The sequence below is a fragment of the Lissotriton vulgaris genome, unplaced genomic scaffold, assembly GCF_964263255.1.
Source record: "Lissotriton vulgaris unplaced genomic scaffold, aLisVul1.2 SCAFFOLD_2143, whole genome shotgun sequence".
In the NCBI taxonomy this organism is placed as follows: Eukaryota; Metazoa; Chordata; class Amphibia; order Caudata; family Salamandridae; genus Lissotriton; species Lissotriton vulgaris.
Genome location: NW_028244993.1, coordinates 302,965 through 326,050, shown reverse-complemented (window position 1 = coordinate 326,050; position 23,086 = coordinate 302,965). Strand labels below are relative to the sequence as shown.

The 23,086-nt window shown below is 40.4% G+C and overlaps 1 protein-coding gene across 1 annotated transcript in view; it reads right to left on the bottom strand.

Annotated features, from left to right (window-relative positions):
* LOC147666671 (cytochrome P450 2D3-like) overlaps nucleotides 1-23,086 on the bottom strand; it is a 149,202-nt gene that overhangs the window by 32,148 nt on the left and 93,968 nt on the right. Inside the window, exon 3 of the mRNA XM_086948980.1 lies at nucleotides 1,086-1,238. Coding sequence (XP_086805106.1) covers nucleotides 1,086-1,238 — 153 coding nt within the window. The remainder of the gene's footprint in view (nucleotides 1-1,085; nucleotides 1,239-23,086) is intronic.

Genomic DNA, 23,086 nt, shown 5'->3' with positions numbered 1-23,086 from the left:
CAAAGTAAAAAGCGTAGGGCTCAGCGAGGAGCCTTCTGAACTTCACATTTCAGAGATATGGTGTCCAAAAACCAGGATTTTTCAAACACCTGAGAGATCCTGTCTAAGAAATGAAGAAAGCCACTTCAAGGCAGTTCCACTGACTCCTGCTTTATTGATTCTTTCAATGAGAATTCTTTGGTTGTCTACATCAAATGCCACACTAAAATCAAGGAGTATAATGCTGGCAGGTGCAGCTCCTCGGCTAAGGCCAAGGAATGTCACCACACTGCCTTTCAGCACAACAAAAAAGGAAAAATAATATGATAATAAAGCAATGTTATTATTATCTTATTTTTCTGGGCTGAGGCAGTTTTACAGGCCTGGGCTGGGCAGGGCAGGGTGGAGTAGTAGTGGCACCCTCCTAAGTGCGAATGAATGTTTGGCCGGCCCGAGCTGCACACTTTTCATGTTCTCCCCAGCCTGGGTGGAGAACATACCCAGGTTTCCATTACCCAACTGAGTGACGAACCACAGTGCTTAGACCAATCACAACCCTGCATTACAGGATTGTGATTGGCTTAGGGGAGCCTGGGTTCTTCCTGTTCCAAAAGAAGCCAGGAAGAGAACAAATAGGACTAAGAAAGGCAGCAGCCGGCCCATAGCCCAGCCGGCCTAAGTGATCTTTATTTGTTTTTTAAATTCCCCCCCCCCCCCCTTCCTGCCCTACCACTGCGGAGCGGCCACAACTGAATGCCAGCCGTACCTCCTTGATCTAAGAGCTGCTTCAGCGCTTCCACTACAGACAGAAGACCAGTTTCAATAGCGATTTTGTTTGCATAGCATCCTCATTTTGAATGCTAATGAGATGGGGGCATGAGAATGACAATGCAAAAAGTAATTTCTAGTCTAGGAGAAACTTATTTGGGCTTCTTACCTGCCACTGTCCTTGCTATCTGTAAATCTGAGGTCACAAATTCAGAGTTAAGAGTTGCATTCTCTGGCGACCCCAAAATTGTATCCCTGCTAAAATCTTAAACAACAGGCAGATATGCTACCAACTGCTTTGCTGGAGAGTATGGTGCTATTTAATAGTAGAAACTTACCATCCTTGGACTTGAATACAGAGCAGAGGAATCCAACCTCATCTGTCACCGTCTCCATCAGGGACTTCTTTCCCAGCCCAAAGTCTCTTAGAGTGGAGAGTGAGAACCTCCTAACATCCTTCCATGACTGACCATATCTTGCTAGCACCACTCCTGTAGTAATAAACAAAACAAAATACTCATCGCATGAGCAGTCATATGAAATAAAATATGATAATGAAATAAAACATCCAAGAGGATCTAGGTAAAGAAAGTATGGAAACATACTTATGTTAATCTTATGTATTGGATACCAGGCAAACAAGTGTCATAATAGGCTAAATGAGGCATTGACAAAGACAATTGTAAGTAATTGCTGTCAACAGACATGGGCGAGATTTAAAAGGCTTGAAAAAGAACAGAAGTAGTATACTTTGATTAAAACAAGTAAACAAATGGAACCTGACTAATTGATATTTTGCAGGTTTGATTTAATTTTTAGATAATGCACTGAACAAAGAGGATTATTCTGAAAATCATGTGCACCGTTGACATTCCACTTCCCCAAGAAACAGGCTATGCCTAATGAAATATATGTGTGATCATAATAGATCAACATGTATCTCACCTACCTCTTATGGCAACTAATAACCCTGAATCGTGGATTTGATTTTAGAACTTGATATTTTATTAAAGTTACATGCATTGGTAAATGGATAGCACACCTTTCTTGTGGGGCTTTCTTTGTGCCGGTGGTTGCATGTGACTGCACCTGCACTCATTTTTGGGGGGAATGTATTTTTCATTGTCAGAAAAAAAATGAAAGGCAGAAAAGGAAGGAGGATGAGAAATATAGGAAAACAGTGACAAATGGTGAAAACAAGGAGAAAATGTAACCTGCAAGAGTGAGGTAAAGAGTTATGAAGTGTAAGGTGGTTAAAGAAAGAGACATGAAGTGGAAACAATATTAAGCGACTCTGGTGTTCGGTCACCACAAAATTTTGGCAGCACCACTGGCGATCTCATAAAATGAAACTTTATACCATTGTACTTATTGCTCAAACAAAATAAGCATCTATCTCTTGACTCTAAAATAATGGGGAATTGTTTAGTTGAGCCTGAAATACGACCTTAATTCAATCTGATTTATTGTTTACAGTTTTTAGTTAATAAAAACCATCACAATACAAATACAAGTTAAATACATTTTAAAAGGATGTTACTCCATCTTCATTAAAACATTAATATATATATTAATATATCACATAACATAAGTTATAATACAGTTGTATAAAATATATTCAGGGCATAATTACAGGCACTTTGCAGTTTTTAACAAGTTATTTGTGTGGGGGTACGTAGGTGATATTGCAAACATGATTCTACGGTTCTGGATGTCATCGATAGCTACAATTTTAACCTCCTTATCAATGTCATACACTGTTATAGCCTGCATTTTTGGATACTTCTTACAAGCCTTTGTCGTGGGATTGCAAAAACTTCACCAATTTACAATTTAACCGAGGGTCAGTAGAGTCCAGCTTCTCATGATTGCTGTTCTGCATGCACAGATCCTGCGCTCAATGAATAAAAACTTTAAATGTAATCAACGCACATTCATAATTTCGGGGCATATGCAGACCAAATGCACAAAGTCTTCTTCTGCGGTGTCACATAATCTACATGTTTTTGGTCCATTGTAACGCCAAAGTAGTTTTTCAGATAAAGACGTCAAATCACCTAGGGGCATGGCCAATATTTGTTTCTTAAAGTGCATAGGATAGGTTAACTGTAAATAAGTTGCAGGTTGCAATGTGACATACGTTTGGATTGTCATCCATGCGTTATCCTCTATCAGTGAGTGAATTTTAGCCGCTTCATTCATAGCCTGACAAAACGTGGGTTGCCGCAATTTTAAATCCCACAGATCACCTGCATTTATTAAACGTAATGAGGAGAACAAATATTTGCTATAGGTTGAATGAGCATCATTGACCATGGTTTCCCATAGCGCTTTGACTAAAATACTTGATTGGTTGTTTCGAATTTAATGCATGGTTTTAATAAACTGATACCTTCTTGCTATATTTGCTGCGTTAATCCTAAGTCCAGACAGATTTAGGCTGGAGAGGCGTTACAGGGTAAATGGAATACATGCTTATAAGTTTTGGTTTGTAGACTGTCTAACAATTTAGCATCCCTACCATACATCACCGCACTTGCATAAGTTAGCGAAGGGAGCAACTTTGCTTTAATTATAGTAAGCAATGGTTGATAGAAGGGTCCATCTAGTTTTTGCTAGCAAGCTGAATGCATGTATCAAAGCTTTTTTTCCCTAACCATATAATGCTGTTGCGCTTAAAAATTAAATTTTTTATCGAAATGAAACCCCAAGTACTTGTAAGTAGTGACTTCTTCTAGGGTTTGATTATCCAGCTTGAGGATCTTTACGAATGCACGAATGTTCCTCCCGATATGCATAGCCTTTGTTCTGGAGATATTTATTTCAAATTTTTTGTGTTTTGTATACATCGTTGTTTTTTCGATTAGTCTTTGGAGACCGACTTCTGTGTGACTCAGCAGCACAATATCATCGGCATATGCTAAATGGGATATCATCAGTGACCCTAATCTTGGTGTGTGTGCATTAACTAAATCCAGGTGGTGAGACAAATCCGCCATAAATAAATTAAACAGGTGTGGGGCTAACACACAGCCTTGCTTATGCCCCCTAGCAGTTGGAATTTTCATTGCCAGTTTGGTTCCATCCCCTACTTTAATTTGAATCCACATATCTGTATATAAATTTTTAGGTACACCCAAACTTCTTAATTTGCCCCAAAGGGGTGAATGATCCACCCGATCAAAGGCAGCCTTCAGGTCTATAAAATAGAGTTGTAATTTCTTCTTTAGACGTTTGTTTTTTTCCGCAATTACTGATACTGCTAACATGTTGATTTTGGTACCGTACCCCTTCCGGAAGCCTATTTGCTGGGGTGGAATCAAATTCTTGTCTTTAGACCACTCAATTAGCTCTTCCAATATGATTGATGCATAGTATTTTGCTTCTGTATCAGTAAGAGCTATTAATCTATAATTGGATGGGTTTGTTTTTTCACCACCCCTGTAGATAGGGTTTATTATCGATCCTCTCCAGCTATCAGGATTCAAACCTGTATTTTTCACCTCTTTGAATAATAGCATTATTGGATTCTCACAATATTTTGGGTCAGTTTTGAATAGGGCTGGTGGAATACCATTTGGTCCAGAACCACTGTCACTTCGTCCTGATTTAATAACTTTTTCAATTCTAGTACACAATGTATCATGCAGAATGGGTACATGGGCATGATGTGATGCTTGTTCATTAGTTTAATTAATTCTGTTATTTTCATTAGCCCTCAATTGATCTTCGGCTAAAAAATTTTTTTTTAAATACGCAGCCCAAACTTCTTCTGTTACGTTTGATGAGACTATTATGTTAAGAGTCTTATTTAGGCAGTTTATTGTTTTCCAAAATGCTTTGGCATTTGATTGTTTGCAGTTATAAACCATCTTTACCCAAAACTCATCTGTTTTCTTTTTTTTTTCTTGCCAGACGTGTTTCTTAAACTCCTTTTTCAGTATTTTTAGCTTGCCCCAAGCATCTGAGTTGTTACCTTGTTTTTTTACCTTCCTTATTTCTCTACTCAATTCATTTTTTTAGCACCTTAATTTTTTTGTGCTGATGAATGAGTATGAATTGTAGTCCGTCTCGTTGTTAATTTTCAATTCTGTTTCATTACTGCGAGCACAAATTTACTCCAAGCTTTTAATATGGTAGGCGATAGCACTATGCTATCCTCCAGTATTGCTGTGGCTTTACCTACGAGTTCAGGTAGTCGTTCCTTTGACCAGTTCACTTTTTTGTAGGTGGTTGCTATACTTCCATCATCCAATGTTAGTAATTTAATATGGCAAACCACAAAACGAATTGGAAATATATTTTAGGTATCCTCTTCAAAGGTCACTTGTAGGTTTTTACCATTATAAATTTATTTTTATCAGTTTAACTCAATTCTGTCTTCAAGGAGAAATTTAAAGTGAAGGTGCCAAGAGTAAACTGCAAAAATAAGACCTAAACACACAAAATGTCCCTTTACATATATGATGAGTCTAACTTTGGCAATATGTCCATTATTGAAGACTCACACAGACCAAGAATATACTTATAAAATACTTTTTAGTTCATTTGTTATTCAAAGTACATACATATTCATATTATTCTGTGTATTTTTCTTCATTTTCATATATAATACATAAGGCATCAGAAACATTCAATATAACAAGACATAATTCCAGCACAGTGATATTGTAGGGTACCTATAAAAAAAATATACATGTAACCACCTCAACCAACACATAAATGAAGAACCAACAGTGACTAACAATAAACTAAACAGAACAATTTATGACAAAATACAATACATAAAAAAAGCAGACAGGAAAAAGAAGCGCCGATGTGCGTTTTTTATATGTTTTTATGAAATAACCATATCCTGGCTGTAAACCCATATTCAAGTTGGTAGCAGGATTCTTTGACAGTAAAACATTGCTCCGTGGGAGAAAAACATGTAATAAATATATTGAGTAAAGTAATGTAGTCATTAAAAGAGGGAGCAACTGTCCATTCCAAAAAATTCAATAAAAAGAAAAATGAGAAACAAAGTTTTGATACAATATATACCACCACCAGAAAGTTGTATGTATCGTGAAACGATAAGGAAAAACAATTTTAAGGAGGAAAATAGGAAAACAGGTGAGAAAAATTAAATGAAAAAAAGAGTTTGTTAGCATGACGGGAATCAAAGAAGGCCTAAGGTGGATGCCACACTTGTAGCCTTGGTATTCGGTGTGCTGACGTTGGCCGTCGGCTTCTAAGCAGATGTTTGGGTACCAGCACTAATTTTTTTACACACTAAGCATTGAGTATTCTAATAGAATACTAAGTCAACAAGGAAGTTCAATTCCAGTGGCATGATTAACCGAAGGATAGTTTTTTTATTGGTTGTGAAGATGAACAATGGGGTGAAAGAAAAGCAATTGAAAATAATGAGCCAACCATTATGCACTCTTAGGAATGAGAAATAATTTGACTGTACAACTTAATCTAGAAAGATGATATTTTGATCACAAAGTTGACAAACAAATTAAAGGGGATATGAATCATTGAAATACCTCAGTAATTTTTTTTATAGCTTAAAAAAGTGTGCATAAACATAGAAAAGACAAAAAAGGAACAAAAAGAACAAAAAGATTGTTACTTTTTCAAAAAAGAAAAAAAAGCTTAAAATTGCATGGGAAAATTCAAAGGTTAATAAGAATGCAATACACCTATTGCAGCAACTATGTGAGCCAAGAGACGAAAGCAAGAGAGAAACAGTTGGTACGTTCCTAATAAGTCTTACCTATATGTGTTATCATGGTCAAAAGTTCCCCAAAACCAGCTCTGAAATTAATTTACCTGCTTAATTTTTAGGAGCAATCACAGTAAAATTGGCTCCAACTCATTAGCAGGGCCAATGGAATATTTGTGATTCTGCTGCCACAGCTTTTTACACATATAAGTATGGATTTGCTGTATTTTCAAAAAACAATATCTGCTGCATAATCTGCAGATTTTACCCAAAAACATTTCTGCCAGGATCCCTTTTGAAGGGCAATGAGGTAAGCAGGGGTTACTGGGCCTAACACTGGTGGTTAGGTCCACAGAGCCAATGTAATATTTGTAATTCTGCTGCCACATCTTTTTACACATATAAGTATGGATTTGCCGTATTTTCAAAAAACAATATCTGCTGCATAATCTGCAGATTTTGCCAAAAACAATTTCTGCCAGGAGCCCTTTTGGAGGGCAATGAGGTAAGCAGGGGTTACTGGGCCTAACACTGGTGGTTAGGTCCACAGAGCCAATGGAATATTTGTGATTCTGCTGCCACATCTTTTTACACATATAAGTATGGATTTGCCGTATTTTCAAAAAACAATATCTGCTGCATAATCTGCAGATTTTACCAAAAACAATTTATGCCAGGACCCCTTTTGAAGGGCAATGAGATAAGCAGGGGTTACTGGGCCTAACACTGGTGATTGAGGCCTTATATCCTGATGACCTGGGCCTTACCTACTATGGATCCTGCTCAACTGGGCCAAGTACCCTTTCTACACTTGATTCTCATCGGTGGGGATCCTGCTCAACTGGGATAAGTACCCTTTCTACACTTGACTCTCATCGGTGGCTGTGTTCGAGCAGTCAAGACTCTCTCGGGGTGATGTAAATACAGGTCAGTGAATACGACTCATCACTCAAAGTGCAAACATTACAAAGAGTAACTCAGTGTCCTGCCAAATACTTGACTTATATAAGAAAAGCAGTATTATTCTACTTATTCACATAAAATGCGACATTCAAATGCAACAATCAATCTCCCTTGAGGTTGGGGCTCTAGTAGGTGTCAGGGAAATCCCTGTCCCACCTTCCTCTGTGTAATGTGTTTGGGGTTGTTCCCATTTAGGGCCCTTTTACGAGTGTGGCAGTCTGAGGACAAGCAGACTCGCGTGGGGTCGGTGGTGAAGGTCTCCCGACTGCCCAATTATGACTCAGGAGGTGGGACCACCATGGGACCACAGCCAGGGAATTGCCATTCCCAGGAGGTCGTGTGGCAGTTCTGAGGTCACAGTATACTTGTTGGTACGGCTGTGATCCCACAAGCATATTACGAGTTTCCTATCAGCCAGGGTTTACATGGGGGCTCCTCCTCCATGTAAACCCTGGTGAAGAGGAAACAAAGGGGGCCCTACCTCTTATGCCTCAGGCCCTGTGGATGCACGCAGGGTGGGCTAGAAATGTGCCCCCCCTGTGTGCATGTACATCAGTTTCTGCACGCCATGGACTTTAGAGTACATGCCATTCAGGAACTGTTTTTGACTTTGCCATTGCGGGCCTTTTTTGAAGGCACCGCCATGGGAAAGCCAAAAAAAGCCCACCAGACATGAGAAAACTCGTAATCTGGTGGGTGGCCTCACAACAGGTTTCGCAGGGTGGTGGTGGGGCAGACCCATCCCCTCACCGCCAAATTCATAATTGGGCCCTTGGTGGTGGCCACATCCAGGAAATGCACACTCTCAAAAGTTCCTTTGACTTTTCAGGTTTTTAGTCAAAAGTGCAAATGGTGTCACAGCACCTTCAGCAGAGAATCCATAGGGGCCCAAAGAGGACCTTTTTCAAGTCTTACTAGCATCTGCATTACAGAAGCGTTTGGCATTCCAGCAGGTGCCCTCAGTGCAGGCACTCACAAGATCAGATCCTGCTCGGAGAAGTTGGGCTGTGTTAGGCAGGTGCAGCCCCACTTCCTAGAGTGGCATGGCCACTCTGCTCAGTGATTAGAATAGCTTCCAGCTCACAGCGATGTTGTAAGTCGAGTTTTTGCCATGGGGGGAATTTAGTCCTTCTGCTCTGGACTGGATTCCCACATGGGTACTTCATCCTCCTCAGCATCTTCCATGTCCACCGTGGTCAGTCAGGGCAAATCCTTTCGGCGAGGGTAGACCCGCTGGCTGCAACCTCACTCCAGTCTCATGCAACGACCTGAAGTCTTTGGTGATTTGGTCCCAGCAGCCCCTCCTGGCATACTGAATTGCCACTGTACTTTCAGGACGCAATGTATAGACTACTCTGGTGCAATTGCCCATAGCATGACAGCCCCTCCTGGCATATGGGGTTGTCATTCAGGCATTCTAGAGCTCTGGCATGCTGGTCACACAACTTCTTCATCGGTGGCTTCCTCTAGCATAAGAGGTCACCGCTGCGAGGCTGTGTGGCACAGCGCACTCAGCATAGCACTCAATGCTTGACTCAGTCACCAGTGGCTGTCCACTGGCATACAGGGTTTTCTAAAAACAGTTGTGTGACACAGGCTGAGCCCGATTGATGCAGAGCTGGATTCTCACACCTTGCACAGGGAGTCCTCACAACATGGTTCCTCAGTGGGCCTTCTACCTTCCACGTTCTCTTCTTTCTCACAGGGCACACTGGTCTTGGCAAGGCAGTTGGCGCTGGTGCTCCGGGCAAGGAGGTCTTGGTTTTCCTGGGTTATTTTCCCTTGTGTGGTTACATAAGCCTCACACAGGAAGCACCACAATTTTACAAGTTCACATTTAAAGTTGACAACTTTCTTAAATGCTGACTATTGACACACATTTGTTTGCACACCCATACAAAAATATTACTCTATGAAATAGATTTGATTACATTTACAGTTCTTCATAAGCATATTATCAGGACCTTGAACATTCTGTACCAGGCTCAAGTCAATCTCACAAAATATTGATGATTGTTGGTGTCCACTCTGTGACAACTCTGCAAGGGTAAAATCAATAATGATAGCCTGACTAGAGCTCTGGCATGGTAACATGGATGATGTTTTATTATATAAGCAACACTGACCCTTTGTTTAGACAGAGGAGCATTTAACTGCCACTGTACAGGTTGCCCACTGCCGGAATTCCAGCCCAGCTAAATCCTGTTGCCTTCATGAGGACAATGGCCTGCTCTGCACATGATCAGGCTCCTAAATTAAACTTACCCACTGGTAAGTGGGGAGTTAGATCACTGTAGGGTATTCTAGCATATTTGAACCCCCTAGTCCCACCCACTAGGTTAGAAGACTCTAGGTGCGAGTATAGACAGAATTATATTTAAGCATATAATCAATAAAACTGCATAATGGTTGAACTGTTTATCTTCTTTACCATTCTCGTAATGCTGAATAATCTATTCTGTTTTCTAATACTAATCATTGCAGCGCATATATTTAACACAAAAATCTTATTGCATGACAGTTTGAGTATTTCTTGTGTCTTCCTTTGGGCATGCATGAGTTACTAATGAAAGGGGCAGATCTGCTTCCACGATTTCCTTGGGGAGTTGGGGGTGTCATGTTCTGAGGTTGCACGTACCATCCGGTACCTTGTAAGGTTACAAATCCAAATGGTGCACTATGAGCTGCCCAGGCCAACTTATTCAGGTAGGGTGGGTGGGCTCAGTTTGATATAGTTTTTACATTTATGTTGTCCAAACACACAGTCTTACTGAAATAGTATAAACGAAACGACATGGTACCACCAATGTTCTAGCTTGCATACTTTTTTAATGGGTCTAAAGAGAAGTTTCCTTTTATGTGCCCAAATACCCTAGTCACCAACTTGGTGTTAGGGAAATATCCTCCTCAGCAAAGTAGGGAACCCCTATTTATGGGTGTAGGTTGTTCAAGCTTTAACCTTTAAAAGGATCACCCCACAAAATGTACCCTTTCTGTATTCTGTATATTAAAATGACTGATCCAGCACAGGTGATTTTGCCACTAGATTTCAGACATGCTCTGACACAAATGTTAGTACGACATGGGCTAACCTTTGCAGGTGGGAACAATACCTTCATGTTAGAGGTCCACAAAGTGTACAGAACAGAGGTATTCTACTCACAGATTACATTCAGGATAGCAAATGCCAACACAGGGAATTTTCACACATACACTGACGCAGCCATGCCAAACATCTGTAGAGCAAATGAGGAACCAGAAATCCCATTGACATATCAAGAACATGTGAGCTGGTTCCTAGGTGCTCACCACATGCATTAGAAAATGCAAGACTAGGCCCCCTCAGTAATGTGGCTACCACTAAATGGGGAGTAACCCTGAACACATTACATTAAGGCGCGTAGGACAGGGATTTGGCTCACAACTACTGGAGCCCCAACCTCAAGAGAGATTGTGTTGTTGCATTTGAATGTCGCATTTCTTTGAATGTGTATAGTGAGAAATAAAATACTACTTTTACTTATAGCAGCAAGTATTTGGCTGGACATTCATTTAATGCTTGGACTGGTTGCACTTTGAGTGATGAGTAGTATTCACTGATCTGTATCTACATCACCCCCGATGGTCAGTCCTAGCTGGTTACACACCATAACCAGATATAGGAAACCTTACACCACCAGAACTATGTATACTATACACAAGTACAGTCACCCTATACAGACATCTAATACAATCTGTTATGCAAACAATAACATCAATGCAAGCAAGGGCTGTTCAAGATGCACAACCACAATTGGCGATGGCTTGAATAAATCCAGTGATGATTAATGCAATTATGGGTAAGGTCCCTTGAAGCAGTGTTTCCCCATACAAGACCCTAAGAAAAATCGAACTCTCACAATATGCCTACCATTAGGGATGGTTCCTCCAGTTGAAGGATGCACCACTTGAGGCACAGTATTGGCTGCAGTCTATACCATTACACATGGTACACCATCATTGGCTGTTTTGCCAGAGGTGCTTAAACAGATTCAAAATGAATATGGAGCAGCCCTAATCCTTGGTATTGGAGTTGAAATTAATGGTAAATTTTGCTACGGTATCATTAATGATATAAAGTAACATAAAAGAGGGAACAGCAGCATTTGCAGTATGCCAACGGATCATGCAAGTTGCTCCGACAGACCAGGAGCGCGAACTGCCAACAAATATTACAGAAACCTGTATGATCAAAACCTAGAGGTAATTCTGAAAAGGATTACTCAAAGCTTGCACCAGAGTCTTCTAAAAATCATTGTGATAGTAAAAAAAATAAAGAAAAGGCTAAACTACAGGGTGCATCTCCTCAACAGCAATCCTCTGAAAAGTGCTCCAACTTGCGTAAACCTGGTACAGTTAAACAGCCTGATAGTTATCAGGATACTATACACGTCTTCTCATTATTTTTAGGACTCCTCAGATAAATGCTTGGAGAGAGGTGGAGGACTCACAACGCTCTTCTGATGGTAAAAAAGGAAGAAAAGCGTATGCAGCCAAAGCCTCAATTTAAATAGAAGAAAGTGGCAGGGATTAACGTTAAATATGCCTCGCATTTTGAGGACACTGCTTCTGAATGGTAGTGGGCTCTGACTCTGCTGGACAGCACACCAGAAGTCAGAATAGATTGCTGAAATCTAATGGCATGCCTAGTGGCAGTAGTGATGAATGACTAAGTCCAGGTGGAAAGATGTGACCAGAGACTTTATTCCTTATTACGAATTTGGCAGTCCGACCACCAGAGAACTGTGTATGCCCACAAAGACTGCCGTACTACGAGTTGACCACTGTGCCAGCAGTGTGGGTGCAGAGATCTTGTGGCAGGGGTGGGTACATTTACCAAATATATTGATGCCTGAGTGGGAATTTCGACTGGATAGGTGTTGGATGCACACATATGCATCATACATATGGAGAAATACCATCTACCTGTTGCTGGGGTTTGGCCCATATGTGGCAGTCGCGGCAATGGGTATATGGTACAAAAAACACTCACCTGTAGATCATCATAAATGGGATCGCATTCCTTGGGATGAAGGAGGGACTTGAAGAAAGGAATTCACGTTGGAATGTGAAATCCACATTGGAACCAGTCTGGAAGAACAAGAATGGGCATGGTGGTGCAGCTCCCCTGTACTATCATATGGCAGCTGCCTATCCCTGACCGCAAAACCGTTGGTCTTCTGAAGGTCTTGAAACAGTCTTCACGAATTTCCCCCAACTCATAATATTGTGGTTGAACCCCCCTGAGCCCTCCAAGCTCAGACTGCCACCAGCGGTACACCAGTCCATGGGACTGCCAAAGTCATAATAAGGCCCTGAGTGTTTCAAGTCAATTATATAAATTACATGTCCAAGTGGAGGGAGACATACCATGCACTATCAATGTTCTCTTTTGGAAAACTATGTGTCATTTGGCAATGACATTCTCTTGGCTGAAAAAGTTTGGCCAACTGAGTTTGCTAGGGAAGTCCCAATAGGAGAAACTGTAATATTACAAGTTTTTCTGACCTTTTTTAAGAATCAGTGCACAATGCACACCAAGGAGTGGGCCCTAGCACAAGCCCCAGAATTATACTGAAACCATGTGGGTTGGGATGAACGATCCCCTTACCACATCATACCAATAATGTCCAGTCCACAAGCACAACCACAATACCCCATTGAACATAAAGCAAAACAACAGGCTAGAGAAATACTCCCACAACTCGAATAACAGAGTGTAATAGAAGGTTGTACCTTACCAATGAATAATCATTTGCTTCCAGTAATGAAACAGATCATTCATATCGCCTAGTCTTAGACTACAGACAATTGTGCAGTGCTACACGCCTATTTGCAGGACAAAACATGCATGGCGCAGCACTAATGAGCAATATAGTGTGCAATAAATATAAAACCATATTAAACTTCTCAAACTGTTTCTTCTGCTAAAATACATCACCTGAAAGCAGGTATTTGACTTCATTTATCACCCTAAACTCTCAAGAACAATTTTGCTGTTTGCCACAAAGGTATAAGAATAGTCCTGGGCTGTTCTCAGCCTATGCAACAGAACTATTACAAGAATGTTGACAACTAAGCGTTGTCCTATGTCGATGATGTTAACTAAACGGATGATGCAACTCACTTGGCCAGAGTAGATCACATAATTCTAAGATTTTTTTATATGGCTACAAAATCATTTTAAAAAAGTAAAAAATTATCAATCTCAGTATCCTGTTTTATCAAATGATTTCCTAGAGAAGTTTGTGCTTTTGCAACCCCCAAACACATTGAAAGAACTCCATTCAATATTGAGTTTTTACATTGGACACCAAAACATACACAGATTGCGCATTCAGTACAAGCTGACATGCTAACTTCAAAATACTTACACACACATGTCAACACCACACATTTGGTGATCGGCGAAATTGCGGGAACCACAGGTTACACACTCAATGAGGGTAATACTGTATCAATTGAAATAATCACATTCATGCACAATTGCAGAAATTAGTTTTGCACCATCAGAAAAAATACTGACAGCAGTACAGACAGCTGTAGCAAAAGAAAGAGCATTGGCTCAGGGAAAACAAATAATTTTTATGAATCCGATTCCAGCCTTTGAGCTATCACAAAGACCAGCATCCCTAATTTGAAAATGTTACATACAAGATGGATTCAGTGGGCCAACTCACTAACAGCAACATATGTAGATTATGTCAAAGACTCTACATTACAAGCACAAGCATATCTACAATATGAACACGAATATCCTCTAGCCAGTGAAATATTGCCTCTAGATTAGTAGGATTTCATACTTTATATTGATGGTTGTGCCCAGCCTGCAATTGGAAAAAACATCAGTGCTTTGTCGCTTGCGCAGCGGTTAAAGGTAAAATGAGGAATGGAGAATTCCAGCCCCTTCAAACATACATGCAGTCACTAGATGATTGCACTGAAGTGCTAATTGAACTACAAGCTCTAATTCTGGCCCTGAATTCCCCACACTTATAGTGTGTGATTGGTCTTATTGTGTCCAGTCTTACAATGACTGTAAATGAATTCAGAGATTTCAAAAAGTACACAATCAAGCATAACATGCTTTGGGGACAAGCAGCAAAACGTAAAGCAGGTTTGCCATGGGCTCATGTTATCCACACACTGAGCCACCAATGTGTGGTAATACATGTTGCAGAGAAATCAGTAGCTGATGAAGATGAATAGGCAACAATGCAAACTGATGCTGTACCATCCCGAAAATAGATGGAGACATTATGAAAGGTGTTACGGCTTGGTGCGGTGGCATCCCCTTACCGAATGTTTTTCCAGCAAAATACTTCTACCGGAATGCGGGTCGAGTAATTCCTAATTCAGAGTGAAGATTAGAGGGAATTTCATACATGCACAAGGGTCTAGCATCTGATCACGCGGGAATGGCGGGTACAATTTCACTATTGAAGCAATGCTACTGGTAGCCAGGTCTAAGCAAACAGACAAAAGACTATGTCCGTAAATGTGACATTTGTCAACAGAGAAAGGTTTCCACCACTGCTCGCTGACCACAAATGCCTCTCTTGATTTCAAACACGCCTCTGGCTGATGTTTATTTGGAGCGCTGTAGACGCCTACACTCTGATGGGTCTCATAAATACATCATGTTAGCAGTGGATTTCTGCTCTAAATTCCTATGAGTATGGCCACAGAGATCTTCTGTGCTCAAACTGTCATGGAGGACTTGCAGTCTTTATCAGCACATATGCAGTAGCCACATTCAATTCAGAACAGGGCCCAGAGTTTGCCTCTTTGGCGTACCAGACACCACGGGGACATTGGGTGTGACTGTGCACTATTCCTCACCCTGTGATCCTGAGGGAAATGCACTAGTGGAGAGGAAAAACCATGACTTAATGGAGTCTTTAACAGCTAGAGTATTAGGTTCAGATTGCAATCAGGTGCACCACCTGTATGGGGTACAGAGACCCTTAAACAATCTGCCAAGGAGATCCTTGTGTGGTTGGACTCCCTCCAATTTCTTGTTTGGGGTTGAGATGTGGGTTCTAGATCTTGACAATCCCAGTGCAGTAGTGGCAGAAATGTATTTTGATATCAGTGAATGTTTGGCTGCCTTAGAGGAACTGAACAACTTGAGAGACGGTCAAAGCAATGAGCTACAGAAACGTTCTGCCAATGGTAAAGTGCAGGTAGCACCAGCAAATCTTGGTTAGATTCCAAAGATATATGATCTAGTCTGGGAGAAAATAGTGAACAAGAAGGAGTTTGGGCCATCTGTCCTGGTTTTTGAAGGTACAAGAAGTGTACTTTTACTGCCCCTTGCTAGTAACAAACACAAAAGATTTGTTTAGATCAGTCTCATAAAACCACACTGTGGCCTGTTCTTTATAGTATGACGCAAGGGCTCCTGGGTAGTTACTTGTCTCCTCTCACTACAATACAGAAAATCCTGAAACAAGCTTTAACCAATATAGAAGTTTCTTCTCCTTGGCTGGTAACAGGTGACACTGTAGAGTCACTACTTCCAGTTACATCTACCAATACCATACAATCATTAAGTGTGAATTCACAGATTTCATCACTACAAGCAAACAATAAAGTTGTCTATTTGACCACACAATTGGAATTATCTACCAGTTCTACACAGCTCCACAATCCCCCTACATTTGCACAAACTGCCTCAGGCTACTTAGTTTGCATTAATGGCATTTCTTCAGATTTGTCAGACCCACCACCAGTGCATGGAATTCATGCTTTGTTGATTTGGCTCAGACAGACACATTTTATCCCACCCTAGATGTACATATAGATTACTATTTTGTTGCTTTTCATCTTCCTTTCTATTGGTTTTGTGACAGTATTTTTCTTGCTTCTGAATGGGCATTATTTCTCAGAATACTATGCTTATATACTGATAAGTGAGGTACTGATGCCTCCTTCTTCATCACACAAAATGCAAAGAGGCCAGCCCCTTGTGAACATTTCAGTAATTATGGTTCTTGATGGAATTGTTTGGTAAAAGGTATCCTATGATCCTTTTGACATTATTACTACTGGCAGCATATCTGATGAATTGGACATTCTAACAGTAAATCAAATGCTTCATGAATTTGACCATTATATTATATTTAAAAGTGAGGATATGTATACTGGTGTATCTTATGATAATTAATGGTTTTGTTTTCACCATTTTGGTCTCTATTATTTGCACGTGCAGTAGTTAATTACACACTATGGGGACATTGTCCTACACCATGAGTAGGTAGCTCAAAGACATTTGCACAGAAGTTTGCATATTTTTCTGGTCATAACTTCCCAGACCCAGAGTCCTGTTACTATAAGCTTCGCTCTTCCACAGCAAAGAAAAATATGCTAAGTGACACAAAGCCGATTTATTTGGCCCACTTTATGTGCCTGCTCTCAATACAAGGGCATGACTTTTGGAAAGACAGTACTGATTTATATCTCCCTGGGTATTTAACGATTGGCAAGTTTAGGGCAAAGAGGCTTTGTTTAGAGCATGCCTTGTAACAAAACAAATATTTTTCCTGAGCAAAAGAGTGCCGCAAATGTCCTGTCTAGACCTAGCCAAGATAAAGGATATAAATACACAGAATATTCCCACTTTTATACATTTGGAGAATTGGCAGTTATTCACAAACTACATGGAGGAAACATTCAACAACATGCTTAAGAATGATACATACAATTATTCACGTTCCAGTCCAAGAGTTGACTAGTGTGGCCATTAAATACTAATAGGTGTCATGCACATTTTCTCAACAACACTAAAGGGTTCAGGATAAATAGGCCAGGATTGGTAACAACACATAGCGTTTGAAAGTTGTACCTAGATCAGCTAAAACATTCAATGTTAGATGAGGTGAAACTACACTTGTCTCTCATTTCTGATAACAAGAATTTACATGCTTTCTTTGCTAGGTCCTAGAAATCCAGTGAAATATCTTTTTGTATTCAATATACAATGATGTATGGAAGATATCCCAGCATGAAGCTGCTGAGCGGATACTTGAAATGGACTGAGCAAATTAAGAGAAGGCTCTAGCAGTAGTAGACAATGGTAAGATTACATTATCTGCTAGGATACATTTTCTGAACAACATTGTGTAATCTGCTATTGTTTCATACAGAGTGATGTTCCTGTTACAACAAGGACAAATGCAGTTTAGGTCTATCATGTTGCTTAGCTGGACTTTACAAACTTTATGTAAAAAGTCAGTCGCGTTTTCTGGAAGCATTTACATGCAACTAATATTTCAGCCAGGAAAGAGATGACCTACACAATGTTAACTAGGGAACTTACCATTCACTGTAGCAGAGACACCATCAGCTGAATAGATAATACATGGGTTTATGTCTCTGCCGATTTCGACCTTTCACTTTAAGAACCTCTTGCAACACTATAAAGAAGGCACATTTGAAGCGCTAGGGGAGGGATTTGTATACGGGGCATGGGTACTACCTTTCACTTATGGATGTAGAAATGATGACACTGAGGATTTGCCTAGCAGTACAGACTGCAAGAACACTTTAGGCCATTATCTATTTTGCAAGAAAGGCATACTTCACGGAGCATGTAATGCGTCCAAAGCCAACATGTTCTGTATAGGAATGGGTCCCCAGCTGGTGTAATTCTGTTGTAAATGAATCTCGGACCCTAGTATAAATTTCCTGATTCATGCCCTTATATAGGTATACTTTATCATTCCCTTCTATAGGCATAGAAATCATTACCATATTTGGCCTAAACCATACAGCCCAAATACGGCATGAATACTTCCACTAAGCTCCAAGAATTAACAATGTTTTCTTGGAAAAACCTGCCTTCAGTAGCTCGGGACTTCCCCCTGCTTGAATATTAAGTTCTCCTAGAAATCCCAGCGTTTTCCAAGAATTGAGCCTTTGAGTGACGGTATTAAGTCCAAACATGCGTCAAACTCGGCACCTTCAAAGTATAAATATGCCTTGATTTGCCTAAACAAACACACAGTGGTTTGGAGCAGATCGACTATCTACTTGCCCGACGCCCTGCAGCAGCAAGTGCCGAAGGAAGCCGACCTTCCAGCAGATGCACTGCGAGACTCTGTCATTTCTCCTGCAGAGAAATCCAGCTCCAGTGTTTCCAGGCTACCCTTGCGGTATCTGGGAAATCGAATCACGAGAACGAGATACAAGACCTCCTTCATTCTAGAACAAAGGTACGGAGCTGATTAGACCTCTTAGAGAACTTTTGGAATCAGATTCCTGGAAGAGAACTCCTAGACTTAAACTCCTCCTCTTATACTCCCTCCCTTTTACCAGACTTAGGTTAGGTACACCGGGGTAGGCGTATTCTAGAAGCACCAGTTGAGTATTTTAGTCATCCTTTTATCACTGTATGTATTTTATGTATTTTGTACATTTTATGCACTTTATGGCTTAGAAACCATATCATGCTTTTACAGTACTACTTTATAATACTGTTCGTATTATATGCAATGTACTCCATAGTAAGCTTTACTATTGAAGCAGTTCATTTTCAATGCTTGAGAAAGAAGACTGTTCAATAAACACCTTTTTTATTGAAAACGCCCGTCTCTCTATTTCTCTTGCACCTCTGGTGAAACTAAGCATGCACGATTTGCTGAGTGAAATAGATATCTATTGTTTCCGTGACTCTAGAGATTTAATTTCTTTTTCTTGGGAAACAAAGTTGTCATGTTTTATGTGGTTGTCAGTAACTAATCCCTTCTTGTTTATTCGAGAAATTTTCTAGTGACCTCTGAGCAAGCTGGCACTCACAATTAGGTCTAATATAGCCGGTAGAGACCTAGTAGACCTCAGTCCTACGTCTACACTACAGGATATATTATTCCAATGCGCAGAGCCTATTGGGAATATAGAAACTACACTACATGGTGCCCAATGTGGGGTAAGGCGATAATTTAACGCTAGATACTAGAGTAACTCAGTCGTGCTTTTAACACAGACCCCTCTTTCCCGTAAAAACTCCAGTAAACGTCTGGAGTGGGTGAAAGGGCATAATAGCTGCCAAAATGTAGTAGGAAGAGAATCCTATGTATTCGTTTTTGGTTCAGTCAACATTGAAGGATCCAGTGTTCCAAATTATTGTGCACCTAATCTTTGTTTCCTTGAAAATTGATCTGCAGAACTTTTAGTAAATAAAAATGTCAGAGAGTGACGACGAAAGGGAGAGAGCTAGAATAGCAGCTCAAACAGTCTTAGATGACACAGCTCTCCAACAAAATGACTTGGATGCTATATTCATCCCGGCAAATATAAGGAAAACCATAACTATAAAATGTATAGAAAATGGGGTATCATCGAGAGGTGGTAAAGTTATATTTGTGATAGAGGCATATGAATATCGGCAGACAGAGGTATTCTATTCCTGGATTACTTTTCCACAAGCAAATCCAGTAACACAGGAGTTCCACTGCTACAAAGCAGAGGAACCTCCAGCGGAATACGTTCCTTTCGAGGACGTTGAAATTCCATTAACTTACCAAGAGCCTCAGCTCTGGTTTAAAGGCGCCCTAAAACATCAAAATCACTTTACCAGGCTCGGTCCACTAGGTAGACCAGGAGCTACATGGCCGGTTCTAGCCAGCTAAACACCACATCCTGACATTGAAGAAATGTCAGATAGAGACCTTTTAGCTCAGCTAAAACAATTAACAAAAGCATATAGACAATTAGTTGAAAATTGACAGTCCAACCTTATGAGCTTGCCAGAATTATTGAAAAATCATATGAAGAATTAGGTAAAGATAGTTTGGGTGGAAAATCATTGAAGCCCCAACTAACTGAAAATCCTGAAAAAACATTTATTAAGAATAATCTCACTACTCCAAAAAAGAAGTGGGAGAGTAATAAACAAACTATTCCTAGAGAAAAATATTCTCAACCCAGAGGAAGATCTCCCCAACAGAGAGACAAGTCTCCCCGAAGGGAGCCCTGTGAAAAAAGATATAATCTTAGAAATAGGGATATTTTGAAAAAACCTTATAGATATCAAGATAATGACACACGTCCCTCTCGATCTTTTCAGACTTCCTCGCAGAAATCAAAAAGAAGAGGACGGTCAGAACCCAAGGAAGAACGCGTCAAGTCCAAAGTCTAGGAACCCTTTCACCAAAGTAAAAAAGCTCAGTTTTCCAAAAAGAAGGTAGCATGCATAAAAGTCAGACAAGCGAAGGATCTTGAGGACACAACTCAAGAACGGGGAATGGGCTCAGGCAGTGCTAGACAGCGCAGCAGAAGTAACCATAGTTCGCAACATCCTGAAGGATCATCTGGAGACAGTGGACTTGAATGAATGCATTCAGGTTGAAACTGCAGACACTAGGGTTAGTATACCCCATAAGTTATATGAAATAACACTCCGGATGGAGGGGGACATAACCAGATAAATAAGAGCACTCTTTTGGGAGAAGCTCTCTAAGGGATGACATCCTTCTAGCTGAACAAGACTGGCCACCTGAATTTGTCAGGGAGTGCCCACATGGTGAAGAGATAATTATGCAAGCCCTCTCTAATCACATTCCAATTCATAAAAAATATACATAGGCCAGAAAATGGGCAGTAGCCCAAGCTCCACCATTATATAAAAATCACGCAGGATGGGATGAGGATTCTCCTCACCATAAAATCCAGTTAAAAAAAACAGCCCACTGCACAAAGGCAGTACCCAGTTAAGCAAGAAGCTAAAAAACAGGTCAGGGAGATTTTAAATCAACTGGAATACCAAGGGGTGATTGAAACATGCACCTCATCTATGAACAATCCTTTGTTTCCTGTATCCAAACCAGACAATTCATATTGTCTCGTATTGGATTACAGGCACTTAAACTCTTGTTGCAAAACATTTGCAGTACAAAACTCACACAGTGCAGCACTGATGAATAACATAGTGCGCAAACAATATAAAACGACATTAGATATTTCAAATGGATTTTTCTGTCAAAATATTGCACCAGAAAGCAGGCATTTGACCGCTTTCTCAATATTGGGGACACAGCGACAATTTTGTCGTTTCCCCCAGGGATTCAAGAATAGCCCAGGGCTATTTTCAGCAAGAGTAACTCCAAACGTACAATAATGAGGCATTATCTTATGTCAATGGCATTTATCTTACGGATAACGACTTGGACAAGCACTTGAAAAGAGTGAACACCATGATACTTGGGTTCGCTTCTGAGGGGTATAAATTCAATTATAAAAAATCAATAATTGCCCACCTCAATGTCATATTCTTGGGATTTGAGTTGTCAAGTGAAGGTAAAAGCCTAGCAGCAAACTTTCTAGAGAAAAGTGCGCTGCTCCAATCCCCAAAAACGCTGAAAAATTTACAATCTATTCTAGGTTTCCTGAATTTTGGAAGAACTTACTTTCTGAATTACGCACAGAGGGTTAAACCTCTCTACGAATTAATCAAACTTGATTTTAAACCAACACATTGGACTCAAACACACACAGAAATTTTGCATTCAGTCATATTAGCAAAAACTAAACTAGACACACGCGAAAACGTGCGTAAACTTGTAATCCGAATCATCCCAGGAAGATGCAGATTTACGTACCTAACCTTTAATGAAGGAGAAACGGTACCAATAGCTTACAAATCACACTTGTACCCACAAGAAGAAATTAAGTTCACTTCTACAGAGAAAATTCTGACAGCGGTTCAAACTGCTGTAGCAAAAGAGAGAGCTCTTGCGCAGGGTAAGCGCATAATGATCGTTACACCTGTACCTGCCTTAGAGGCAGTGACAAGAGCAAGTATTCCTAATTCAAAAGCTCTACATCCGAGATGGATGCAATGGGTTAACTCTCTTGCTGCAACAGACGTTCAATACTTTTTTTACCCTAATCTTAAGACACAAGAATTTCTCCAATATGAACACGAATGTCCTCTGCCGACCAAAATTCTTCCTCTTGAACATTATGGCTGTACAATATATACAGATGGATCAGCCCAGCCCGCAATTGGGGGTAAACAAGCCTATAGTGCAGTGTGCGCGATTGTTAAAGGTCGCTGGCGTGAAGGCAAATTTAGACCTATGGTCACAAAGACTCAATTACTCGGAGACTGTACAGCTTAGCGAGCTGAACTACAGGCTTTCAAGAAGGCGCTTGAAAAGACTGATCACGAATTCCCCACACTTATAGTGTGCGATTCGTATTACTGCGTCCAATCTTAAAATGAGTATCTCCATAACGGGGTTCAAAACGGATTCAAAGACGCTAAAGGTGGCACAATCATGCATAAGTTGCTTTGGGAACAAGTATCTCTTTTGCAGAAAGAACTACAAAAAACTCACGTGATACATACACTGACTCATCAGCGTGATGGCGTTCACGTTGCAGGGAATTCATTGGCTGATGAAGCCGCGAAGGCAGCTGTGCAAACGGCTTCCGTAGCTGCTATCACCCGGTCAAAAACAAAAATAGACAGCGAAATAATGCAAGCTGTCACTGCTTCAATCAAAGACAGTGTTAAGACACTCCCGAAAGGCTTTCCAGTAAAATACTCATATATAACCTATGCAAACAATGTTCCTTTTGCTCGAATCCCTGGAGTGGGGGATAGGGTAATACCAAACA